Source organism: Ascaphus truei, chromosome 3 (assembly GCF_040206685.1).
Source record: "Ascaphus truei isolate aAscTru1 chromosome 3, aAscTru1.hap1, whole genome shotgun sequence".
Taxonomy (NCBI): Eukaryota; Metazoa; Chordata; class Amphibia; order Anura; family Ascaphidae; genus Ascaphus; species Ascaphus truei.
Window position 1 is genome coordinate 249,881,122 of NC_134485.1, and position 13,289 is coordinate 249,894,410.

The 13,289-nt window shown below is 47.4% G+C and overlaps 1 protein-coding gene across 4 annotated transcripts in view; it reads right to left on the bottom strand.

Annotated features, from left to right (window-relative positions):
* Positions 1-13,289, bottom strand: part of SLC9A7 (solute carrier family 9 member A7) — a 138,232-nt gene that overhangs the window by 11,324 nt on the left and 113,619 nt on the right. For 3 of the 4 annotated variants that reach the window (XM_075590588.1, XM_075590587.1, XM_075590590.1), the window contains exon 13: positions 12,530-12,589. The exons of the other annotated variant lie outside the window; for it this stretch is intronic. In XM_075590588.1, coding sequence (XP_075446703.1) covers positions 12,530-12,589 — 60 coding nt within the window. The remainder of the gene's footprint in view (positions 1-12,529; positions 12,590-13,289) is intronic. 4 annotated transcript variants of the gene reach the window in all.

Below are 13,289 nucleotides of genomic sequence, written 5' to 3' on the forward strand. Positions count from 1 at the left end.
CCGGAAGAGTCCCACGCCTGAGGAAGACCCTGAAGCTGTCCAAGACCTGCCTGCAGAAGAATCGAAGGACGTCTCCTACCTTCTAATTGGTGAGGTTCCTGCTTCTTCTGTTTCACAGGATGCAGCTGCGGCCTATCCGAATGAGGAGCCAGACAGGGCTTTGTTCGGTGTGCCGCGGGGTGATGCACTTCCGGTACAGCTGGACGTGATGTCCTCCACGCTGCCGGGCTGGTGCCTCCCAGGAACTCACGAGACAGTCGCAGCCTACTGACGTCCCCAAGATGGCATCTCCGGAGCCTAAGGAGCCACCACTAGCTCCAAAAGCAGTGAGCCCGGGACTGCTCCCTGCTGATGCCCCCTGCTATGAACCCCAATGTAAGGGAAGGGGCCACCGGGCCCCTGGCATCACTCTACCAAGCCAACGGGGTCATGCTAAGCCCACACTATGTGGACAGGCCATGGACACTGCTAGGCCTCAGTCACCGGTCCTGGCCACTCCTGCCCCTGTCCAGGCCACTGCCATTGATCCTACCACTTCCACCTTTATGCTTTCATGGTTCCCATGTGATAATGTGTCCCCTGAGTCATCCCCTGATTTGGGGGATTGGTCTTTTGGGAGGGGGGAGAACCACCAGCACCCATTCGTAAATCTGTGTCTAAGTCACCAGGGTCTTTCAGATCTTTCAGGGAATCATCCAGATCACAATCTCAGCAATCTAATACCTCTGAAGTATCTTACCAGGCCAAGTAGCCCAAGGCTTAAAACTTTGTCCGGGGAACCCCTTAGGTGGTGGGACCCTATGTTCCATGGCTATGTCCCCAGCATGGATAGAACCAGGTTCTTGTTAGTAGATGGTCCCATTGTGGATCACTGGTGGGGAGAAGGCCGATACTCCCCAGAGGATACAGCTGAAGCCATTAATCAATGGCTTGGATACATAAATTTGGGTGTTAGGAAACCCAAGGGGCCTCCATTCTATACCAGGAGGTGGACTCGGATGAGCTTAAGTTTTGGGTCTTACACAGCCAAGGAGCTGGTCGAAAGATATTAAGGCTTAGTCGAGCTGACAGGGCAATAAGAAACAGGCCCCGTCAGTCTCACGGGTACGACTTCCCTTTTGTACCCGAACCGATCATGCAAGAAATAGATAACAACCGGCACGCTTGGCTCGTTGATTGTCACCGATTACTTCCAATCTAAAACTAGTGTCAAGGAATTCGTTACCGATTCCCGTATCTGTTCCATCATGCAAGAATGGTTTATAGGGACATGTATATTCATGGATAGGGTAGAAGTCCGACAGCAAGCTGGTGCCCCTAAGGTGTTTTCTGTGTGGGTAAAGGATTTTGAGGGACGGGTAATCCAAAATCCTGATCACAAATATTACAACTAGTGACCCCATACTCTTCATGTTAGAAGAGTTAGAAATGTCATCGCTTTAACCAGTGGGTGATTTGGGTCCTTGCTGTCAGTGTATGTATTTTGGTTAATATTGTACCATCATATGTGTAACCGGTTATTACATTGCAGGCTCCCGAGTAATGGATGGATGCATCAAATTCGTTCCAGTGAGGACATGGAATTTTCCACCCAGGGGAGCGTGTAGCAATCGCTTGTCCAGACTGTCTCACTGAAGCAAAAAGTTCAGCTCCCACACTCCTTGGGTGAGGTAGCAAGAAGTTCAGCACTCACCCTCCTTGGGTGAGGAAGCAAGAAGAGAGATTATAGGCCTCAAGTCTACCAGCGAGCCCAGCACCATCCAGAGGCCTGGGACATCTATCTGCATCCACTGTTTAACATCTGCTGTGACTGCTCAAAGCATCCCTTTTTGTATACCCCTGCCTGAGTCTACAGTCTATTGGGCATGGGTGTGAGAGAAGTCTGTTCTGCTGGAGACTGTCTCTGGAAATCCTGGAGTCCACTGGAGCTGGAGGCGCTGACACCATGAGTGGAACTTAAAGATCATCCAAAGCCTGTCCTGCTCCTCAAACCTTTGCAGACCACTCTGCTCTCCTGGACCCTCACAGGTATGCACACACCACAGACAGCAGTATCCAGCAGAACATCTTCCAGAGGGGGGGGGGGGGGGGGAGAAACACAGGGCATACATATATATATATATTGCAAAGAGTGACCTAGGCGCACATATGCAGGGGAAGAGAAAAGAAAAAAGAGGAAAAAATCATAGGGCAGTATATCAATACAAACAGATAAGAATTCGGTGAGATATGCACTTACACTAGTAAGATCATTAAAGGCCTTTAATCCACTTAGGGACTCTCCAACTCAGCTCCTGTAGTTCGTCTGTTTCTTGGCTCCTGGATCTTTGGAGAGGCTTGTCTTTGAGGCTTCTTGCAGCAATCACGATGAGTCTGTGTTTAGCAGACTGTACCTTGGTGTGGATCTCAAATAAAGGGATGGGTAGGGAATAAAAGGAGATAAAAGGAGAAACATATGTGTAAAACCTTTTAATAAAACATCTAAGGATAAAACAAAAGTATTTAACTCACATTCTATGAGTTAAAAACGGGCAGTAGAGAGTGTTTAGCGAGTCTCTCACACTCGTGGTATAGAACGCCGACTTCCAGACCTCCTCACACCGGCAAGTGCTTCCGCATCAGGTGATCGGATCTCGTACGGCTCTCGCGAGATTTCCCTCTGTGTAATTCACTGCCAATGCTCCGTTCAGCTCCGTTCAGCTCACACTAGGAACAGTCTCTCGGCGTCACTCTCCCTGCTCCAATCACGCTGGCCCTACGCGTTTCTCCACTCGGGCTTCGTCAGGGGCTGCTATCAGGAGGTCTGGAAGTCGGCGTTCTATACCACGAGTGTGAGAGACTCGCTAAACACTCTCTACTGCCCGTTTTTAACTCATAGAATGTGAGTTAAATACTTTTGTTTTATCCTTAGATGTTTTATTAAAAGGTTTTACACATATGTTTCTCCTTTTATCTCCTTTTATTCCCTACCCATCCCTTTATTTGAGATCCACACCAAGGTACAGTCTGCTAAACACAGACTCATCGTGATTGCTGCAAGAAGCCTCAAAGACAAGCCTCTCCAAAGATCCAGGAGCCAAGAAACAGACGAACTACAGGAGCTGAGTTGGAGAGTCCCTAAGTGGATTAAAGGCCTTTAATGATCTTACTAGTGTAAGTGCATATCTCACCGAATTCTTATCTGTTTGTATTGATATACTGCCCTATGATTTTTTCCTCTTTTTTCTTTTCTCTTCCCCTGCATATGTGCGCCTAGGTCACTCTTTGCAATACATTTCCAGCGGCGTTGTGGAGCCGCAGACCTAACTTGGCTGCAAGTCTGTAGGGTTAGTAGATTGTGAGGGTATATACCTTGTATTGATTGATTGGCTGAGAGTGTGGTTTTATCTAACCATATTCAACATATTGTTTATATCTGCGCTGTTGTTTTTTGTCTGTATATATATATATATATATATATATATATATATATATATATCAAATGGAAATATTACTGTATGCTCATTTGCATGTCTTAGACAGGTCTGCAACCCTTGCCACCTTTTGCTTCAAAACCATAAACATGGTTCCCTATAGGCTTAAGCTTGCTGCATGGTCACAGCTTTGAGCACTGCCAGGGTTAAAATGCATAGCCAGCAAACCCACCCACAGACAGCCGTTTCGACCTTAATGGGTCTCTTCAGTGTGGGGTTGGTTATACTGGCTTTGCAAAAATGAAGCAAGGATAGGTTTTACCATACTTAGTTAAGTTATGGTGGGTAAAAAAAGTGACAAAAACCCTCCACAGCAAAGCATATAGCAAATATAATGGATGTAATGTATGTAATGTATGTTTATACACACACACATACATACATCTGAAAAGAAAAGTGAAAGAAAAACGCACGGTTCATAGCGTAATAGAGTTAAAATAATTTAATAAACAAAAAGAAAGTCTCCAAGACTTGCACTCACAAGGAGAGAGAGGTCACCCGCATTTGAGATAATAAAATCACTGTATGACGTGCGGATTGTTACATCATATAGAGATTTTATTATCTCAAATGCGAGTGACCTCTCTCTCTCCTTGTGAGTGCAAGTCTTGGAGACTTTCTCTTTTATGTTTATTAAATTATTGTAACTATATTATGCTATGGAGCATGCACTTCTCTGTTTTTTTTTTTCCAGATGTACTTATGATTTCGGCAAAAATAATTGTAGAAGCAGCAACTGGCTCCATAAGGATCTGTTCTGGACTTTACTTTTTTCACTGTTCACGTTCACTCAAGAACTGGTTTGAATTTTTAATTATTTTTAATTTTAGTGTGGTGGACAGACAGTACCAATTGATTAATTATATATCTGGTATACTATTATATCTCACTTTCTAATATTATTATAGCACTAGCACACTTGTTTACACATATACTGGCACACCTGTTTAGCGCTACTGTCTCCCTTTCTTTTATATATACATATACACACGCATGTGTGCATACATACGTACACACTGCCATTCTTGTAGTGTTTCCTTTAGCTCGTATTACTGATTTAAAGTTGCAGAAAAGCTTACACTCTAATATATGAATATTTCTGAAAGGCCCTTTTGCCATCTGTAATGTCTTTCAATAGGACGATTGGACTATTAAATAAAGATAGCTGGGACGCGAGTAAAAAGCAAGGTCACTATGGCAATATATTTTGGTTAGATCATACAGAAAGGAGACAGAAAAAAAAGCAGCCAATTAGTGTCTCAGACAAAAATAAGACTAAACTCCAGTGAAGTGTGGAAATGATAATATTGATGAGGAGGTTTTGCCCAAATGCATGCCTAATATGATGAGATTCACATGGTAATGAATAGTGTAGGATGAGACAAGTCCTACTTTGGTCATTTATGGTCATACAGTACCTTTAGAAACATTACATTAGACGGACGTCTAAATGCCTTATACCAGGGTTTCCCAAACTTTTTTTTCCGTGACCCGGTTATTTTTGAACTTCTCCTTCGTGACCCACTAAAATTTTTATCGCCTATACTGGGCTATATGGCCTGCACAGACACACACACAGCCACTGATACACACACACACGCAGCCACTGACACACACACACGCAGCCACACAGAGACACTGATACACACACAGACACTGATACACACACACACAGAGACACTGCTACACACACAGAGACACTGCTACACACACAGAGACACTGCTACACACACACACAAACATTGATACACACAGACACACACACATACATACACTGATACTGATACACACACTAATACACACACACACAGACACTGATACACACATACACAGACACTGATACACACACACACACACACACATACACTGATACTGATACACACACAGGGACAGGGACACCTGGGTGGGAGGGGGGGACAGTGACTGGGTGGGTGTGTGGGAGACGGTGGGTGAGTGACTGGGTGGGAGACAGTGACTGGGTGGGAGAGAGTGACTGGGTGGGTGACAGTGACTGGGTGGGGTGACACCTTGCCGCCGGACGCTTTCCCCTGCTGCCCCCGATATCCCCTGCTGCCCGGGATGGGAGGTGGGCTTGGGGGCATGGGTGGTGGGCTCGGGAGGGGGTGCCACGGGAGGTGAGCTCAGGAAGCTGGACGCGGGGGGAAGCGGGCCGCAGTAGGAGCTTGTACTTCCCCCTCCGTCCCACATAACGTGCGGGCCGCAAGCGCGCGGGACCGCGGGGGGAATCGCTGCCATTTTTTTCAACTTGAGTGGGGGGGATGGGACACACCGCGTGGCCAGCCTCGCTACGACCCGGCAATTTTGGTTCCGTGGCCCAGTGCCGGGTCGCGACCCACCATTTGGGAAACGCTGCCTTATACTTATTAGGGGCACTCAAGCTGATCTATTCTTAGGCCTCGGCCAGGGTTCCTGCTGGTGTGTGGAGGCGCGCTGAGGCTCAGGGAAAGCGCGCCGTCCGTGGGCGTGTTGGCGGGCGGACCAGTGACGTCACGGAGCTGGTTCGCCCTCATTGGGCGAACCGCTCACGTGATCGGCCCTGCGCTCCGGCAAGCGCTTGATTTAAAAATTTACCTAAGACCTACGCTTCCGCGCGCTTGCGGAAGCGTAGGGCGTTCCCCTACTAAAACCGCTCTCATTGCGGCTGTAGGGGCTCACAGGTAAGTACAAGCGCGCCTCAGCACGGCGCGCTGACCATGCCCGAGGCCTTATACAGAACCCTAGTGGCTGAGTCTGTCAGCATCCAGATTGGCAATTGATTGATTATTGCCAATTATAGAAAACGAGTATCCATTATCCAGATCTCCGACACCGTGGCTAGTGGCTACCCTTCCTTTTAAATGATCGGTCAATGCTCGGTTATGGGCACCGTCCAGCCAGATCATCCCTTATAAAAAACAACATGTAGAGGATGTCTTAAAGTGTGGGTGTGTTTACCATCATGATAAAGCAATGAAAATGGCCCAGGATTAGATAGCCAACCGGAGGTGCTGCATGTACCGATTGCAGTTCAGCAGCCCATGACTCCCTTCTAATTTGGTAAAAACAGATGTCGGCATCCAGATTTGCAATCGACAGATTATTGTCAATAGGCGAGCATTTATCTGCGGTATGGGGAATTGCTTGTAAATCCGGTTCCTGATCGTTTTCACTCTGCTGTGATACCAAAATGTTTCAATTTTAACGGATGAATGGAATTTGCCTTTTATTCCCAGATACCAGGTGCAGAATGACTGCAGCCATTGCAGTATCTCTTCACTTTCATTTGAAACCACTTGCTGAGATATCAGAAAAACAAGTGAGCCTTGATCTAAACCACAGTGTGTCTATTGTAGGACAATCAGAAGGAAGTTTATGTGAGCTGAAGAGCACGGGATTCCAGCCAAAGTTAGAACAGCTGAGCTCTGTCAATAGTTTTCCACTCAGTGCATCTGGTTTGGCTTCGTTTTAGGATTAATACTTTATATCGTGTACACATCTTCCTCAAACTCCCATAGATAACATCTTTGATGTATGGTCATTTCTAACAGTTCTTAAATGTTATTAAAATAATACATTACAAATCAAAATGTATTTATTTTTTTAATTGCAGTGCATCAACTTGTACAGAGCGCTTAAACAGCACAAAACTTTTGCCCTGTGCCCCCCTGCTTGCTCTCCCCCACTGCTTGTGCCCTCTCCCCCATACCTTGCATCAGATGTCAAATGACACCGCCGGGTCATGTGACGCCACATTGCCATGGCGACACGGTGTCAAGGACGCTGCGAGTCATGTGATGTCACGTGACGATGTCATGTGACGCGTTGCCCGAAGTCGTCTGAATCAAGGTAAGTGAGTTATAGAGGCCTCACGCGGTCCCCCGGCTTTACATTTAAATGCCTTGGGAAAGAACACTGGGCATCTGTAACCGCCGTGCCCCCCCCCTCCCCCCAAAAAATATCTCCAGTTTGCACACTCCTGCACTACACCTTGGATGCAGATTTGCCCTTTATAGTGTAGACTTTATTCAGTATATATAACCATGTTAAAAATGATTTTTGAAGCAAAAAGTGGCACTGTGTGCTCATTTGCATGTTATTTCCCAGAATCCCTTGCTGCAGTGGAAGTGCTGTGTGCTGGGTGATAATGGGGAAAGGCGGGGTTGCAGACCTGCCTAAGACATGCAAATGAGCATACAGTAATATTTACACACACATATATATATATATCACCTTTTCTCCCACCCTGTGTGAGATCATGCTGCTACCTTGTGTTGTTGGTGCAGTGCATACCTGTGGGGCTGTAACAGGAGGTCTTGAGATGCACCGCGGTGGTATGGGGAGACATCAGGACAGGTTCTTAGTACTATTCTTCAATGCTGCAGCGCCGCCATCCAGTGAGGATCTGTTAAGAGTCTAGAACGGCGCCGCTCCACTCACACTCCCGCACGGAGCTGCTTCTGAGGGGACTTCTCCTGTAGCGAAAATGCGCGCACTCTTGACGTCACCCGACACCGCGTGTCTCGTCTCTGCCCCAGGTCGCGCCACACACCATCAGCGCGTAACACACCCTAGCTTCGTGGCAACAGGCCATTAGCCCATACCACCTTCACCTGGCTTTCACTTCCAGCCTATTGCTGCCTCCGCGGAGGCCGCACCTCCGCTCCACCCCCTCTCCCCCCCACCCCCCCAGGGGATTGGCTGCTCCTGCCTATTTATGCTCAGCTGTGCCACTGGCACTTTGCTGAGCATAGATTCTTGTTCCCTGTGCTCTAGACATCCTGTCTTGTCCTGCTGTTACCTACCTGTGTACCGACCCGGCTTGTTTTTGGACTACATGATCTCCAGACTACTGGCCTCGGATTTCTCTGACCCTATGCTGCTCTCCTACCCCAACCTTGGCATCCATACCACGACCACTCTACCATCTCCAGCTCTGACCTCGGCTACTAGTACTCTCAACATTCCGGACCTCTCCTGCACTGACCTTGGCAAGTATAACGATGACTCTGACCTCTCCGCCCCCCAGACCAGGCGATCTCTACTTATCTACACTCCACAACTTGCCCCCGTGCCTGCCGGTGGCCTTATATATCTATTCCCACCTCAGTCCCGGGGCCTTGTCTTGTTTGTGGTGAGCACAGTGTGACTGGATCCTGGTGTAACCAGGATAGTCCACACTGGCACTCATATTATGTCCCAGAAAACAGCCACATGATATAGTCCAACTGGGTTTTATTACGGGCATAGTCAGGTTCACAGCATCCATACGTGGAGCAAAAATCCCATTGTATGCCCTGCAGGCCTCAGCCAGCAGGCCCCAGCCAGCTCCTTTAATGGGCAGGGTCCGGCTTCTGTACTACTTGCCGTGGCTATCAGTCACTTTGACTGAATAACAGCGCCTCCTTCCTGACTCGGAGATATACTCCACCCTATCTAGGTGGATGTTACGCCCCACAACCCATACCTTTACCAAAAATGTTGCTCTGTCCTGCTCACAGGACTTTGAACCCTTGGTAGTATTAGCCAGATGTTCTAGGATGGCAGTTCTTACCCCCTCATCCAAATGGGCTTCAGCCCTCCTCATAAGAGATTCAGGGAGATAGGGGTATTCAAACCCCATTTTTTTAAACTGCTGCACAAGTACCCTTTCTGTCCTGCTGAATTTCTGAATTAGGCCATGCCCCACTGCTCTACCAGGCAAAACCCAGTACAGGGATCCTTCCCATAGAGGCGGCTTAGGGCCCTCCTCTATATCTGGAAATGGGAGCTTTTCTGCGCCAGACTTAGTAGCTTTCTGACACATTATTTCAGCCTGTTCCTCGGCTGTGAGCTGACCCTCCTCCTACCAGCATTGCACCTGGTCACCCTTCTCTAGAACGAAGCAGGTCCTGTTTAGGTGAGACACATATCCCTTATACATCTTATCCCACCAGGGTAATGCGCCCACCACAGATGTCACACATATCCGTTATTACACCAACATTGCTCCTTGGAGCCACAGAACCCACAGGTGACAAGGGCCAAGGGGTCAGGGGTTTAACGCTAGGGCTTGGGTCAGTATCAGACAAACGGGCAGATTGGTGTGGGGCGGGCACCTTAGAGTCTCTGTACCGGGGACCTACAGAGGCCTCCCCATGTGGATCAATAGGAATGTTCAGAGTCCCAGGAGAGCTCAGTTGGCCACGACCCCGAGCAGTGATGTACCTTGCCGCAGCCACGGCTGCAGCCTCTCAGTAGTCCTTTTCTTCCTTTCTCCCCCTGCAATGCAGAAGGAATGAGTCCACAGATGACCCATCACTCACCAGAGAGAGTAGCATCCTGGGAGTCCATCCAGACGGATGGCTCTACTCGCTCAACTCCCCCGGGTCGCGGAGATGGAATCCGCACCGATTTGGGGTAAGATGGGGTAGTACCGGCCGGCACAACCTGGTGGAATTCCTCCACGATCCCCACGCGTCATAGTGCTTCTCGGCAGCCACTACATAAGCAGCAGCGCGGGCCTCGCGCATCTCGTCTCCTCCACAGATACTGGTCAGCGGCGTCCTGAGCTTGCGCCCAGCGTGGATCGAAGTACCAGACCTCCATCGCGGGGCAGGTGTCGATTTCGGGAACCAGTAGGCAGCCTTCCAACTCGGGAGCGTGGTAAGGCCCGACCGGTGGTCTTGTTGTCCGACGAACCAGAAGCAGCGTTCACCTCAGCGGAATCCTCCATTTTGGAGCCACTCGGTGGAGAAGGTGCACGTAGTACCTCACATTAGGCAGGTGGGCCCTCGTCGCTGTCCTCCAACAAGGGATCCAACATCTCTCCAGGTGAGATCACAGACAGCTCCGACGTCGATATGGCAGCAGGTAAGTCCCCTATCTATGCCGTGGGGCCAAGAAGGGAGCATCCCCTCCACCCCACGTAACGTACTACTCCAGAATCGGGACTCACCACACCAGGCTCCACGCAGGAAGCGGAAGAAATCATCTGTAGGTACAGGTAGAACAACTCATACACCATAGCAATATAATGAGTTGTGGCATCGCCCGAGGAGCCTCGAGCCAGTGCAGTCAGTTTTTGATCCAGAAAGTAAAGGGTTCTCAGCTCCTCGGTGTCCATATGGGTAGACTTGCAATCGGGCCCCATTGGGTTAGGCCGGAGATAAGGGACCTGACAAGCCGCACACTGGGTCAGCACCCGCAGTACTTGCCCTGGGCACTCATATGATGTCCCAGAAAACAGCCACATGATATAGTCCAACTGGGTTTTATTAAGGGCATAGTCAGGTTCACAGCATCCATACCTCTGGGTCAACAATCCCATTGTATAAGGCCCTGCAGGCCCCATCCAGCTCCTTTATCCCTGATGGCACACAGGCTAATACATATTCCCACTCTGCAGGGGAAGGAGAGATAGACTGTCTAACTTCTGGGAGAGTGTCAGTATCTATCCCCAGGGAGTGGCTTGTAACCCTGCCCCATAACACAGCAGGTCTGATACTGACAAGCATCACATTTAGTTCTTGTGACCCAGCCAGTATCCCCCCAAGGCTGACACCCTCTGGTTGTTGCCAGGCCTGCCCCTGGATACAGTAACATTGCATCCAGGCTGCAATAACAAGCTAGGCCTATTGAAAGAGCTTATCCCTTCCAGAGCCTGTACCTAACAGGACTTAAACTGCGAGGGCCCAAAAGAAGGATAGCGGCTGAGGGCTAGGCTATATATACATATACATATACACAAAAAAACAAACAAAAAAACAAACAAAAAACAGGTGCACTCATAGCGTATTAAGGTTTTCAAATTTATATAGGGTAGGGTGTATAAAAATGCAAAACCAAAATAATTGAATATACAGCTCACTAGAATGATTAATTGTTTGTATTAATGAGTGCGTCCATACACGCCTAGTGTGACGTGTGACGTGTATCAAATGTATCAAACAGAGATCCCTGAAGAAGTCTGTTTGAGACTGATTTTTGATACACTGTCCTGTTTTATTGCCTATATGCCACTCCGATATATGGGACTTTACATTGTTTTGGCAAATCTATACCCCCGACATCCTTGTGGGGATCGCCGTAGCTTACCCGGATAACCCAGTGACGTCACGAGCTCTCGCGAGATTGCCGCCAGGAGCTCATTGCGGTGACGAAGGGCTGGAAGCAGAGAGTTACCCTCCACTTGCTCCGGTACTTGGAACAGAACTGCAGTGTTGCTGTATTACTCTACATCAGACGGTACTGGAGCGGCTGTATCCTGCACCTGGCATGAATGCTTTTATTTTCCCTATGTTTGCGAGTGTGCATTTTTATACACCCTACCCCATACAAATTTGAAAACCTTAATACGCTATGAGTGCGCCTGTTTTTTGTTTGTTTTTTCTGTATATATCTTGGAGGGAGTGGTTACCCCCTGTATTCAGGCTGCAAAGACTCAATTGGACAGCGTTTGCAGTTGGATTTTGATTTGTATTGGGACACTATTCATTTATCTGTTTTTATATTTTTTCATATGTGTTTTTTATTTATTATTATTATTTAGTTTTTTATAGCAATTCATTTCATCATATCTGCCTGTTTAAATTGGATTTAGGTGGCGCCATATCTTTTTTCTCTCCTATCTATATACATATACAGTACACACACACACACACACACACACACACACACACACACACACACACACACACACACACACACACACACACACACACATTCAAAATATGGGGACCTCTGAAGAGCAGCTATTTATACTTGACAGATTCCCACCATGTGCCCCTTCCCTTTTCAAGATAGAAGTTTCCCATAACAGAAGACGCTTGGGTACATTTGTTGGCAGACAGACAAAAGGTGTTCTGTACTACACATATACACAGGAGTAACCGACAAGGCAAAAGCACAGTTGCAGATGTTAATTTAGTGCATATTTGCTGAACAAACAAAACGCCCCACATAAAATGTGCAAATTATGTTGAACAATACAATATAGACAGGAAGCAAGTGGAAGGTTACATAGCTTATGTGCACCAAGCTCAGAGTTAATTTGACACTTGTGAAGCCATTAATTTCACCTGAAGTATTGCCAGCGTCTATTGGTCTTATCCTCCAACGATGGAACATGGTCACCAACTCTGGTATAGCACAAGAATGAAATGTAAATAAAAGTAATGGTATGTGAACTAGCACCTTGAGCTACAGTAGCCAAAGAACACGCACTAAAGAGACAGGCAAAGAAGAATAAACATATAAAACTAAAATTATGTGGTGGCATATACAAGTGGTAACGTTACAATAATAAACAATTGCCTCTGCACCGGCGGTTGCTGCCACTTGCTAGGTACCTTCAAAATATTGCAACTAGTAAGCAAAGCAACTCCTAGTACATTGTCACAGATGTTCATTGGAAAATGATATCAACTGCCATGGAAACAAACATCAACAGACATTTTTGTACACTCAACACGAGGCTGAGGAGAAGGAGCTGCTCAGCGAGTAAAGGCACTGACTGTAACCAACGACACCGAGTTTGATTCAAGGGAGTTTGAATCAATTCCCAGTGTCAGCTCCTTGTGACCTTGGGCAAGTCACTTTATCTCCCTGTGCCTCAGGCACCAAAAACTCACCTGGGCAGCGACTGTGTCTGTAAAAAATCATATGTGCTGCGTATCGCGCACTATACTGTAATTGTGAAGTCCCATTGGGAGAAGAGCACTATATGAAATAAAGTTATTATTAAGTAGTCGCTATAAAGTGGGAAGTAGTTCAAACATCAATGCAACCTACAATGCAATGAATCTCACCTGATTGGGGCTTGGGCTAAACAAATTTAAA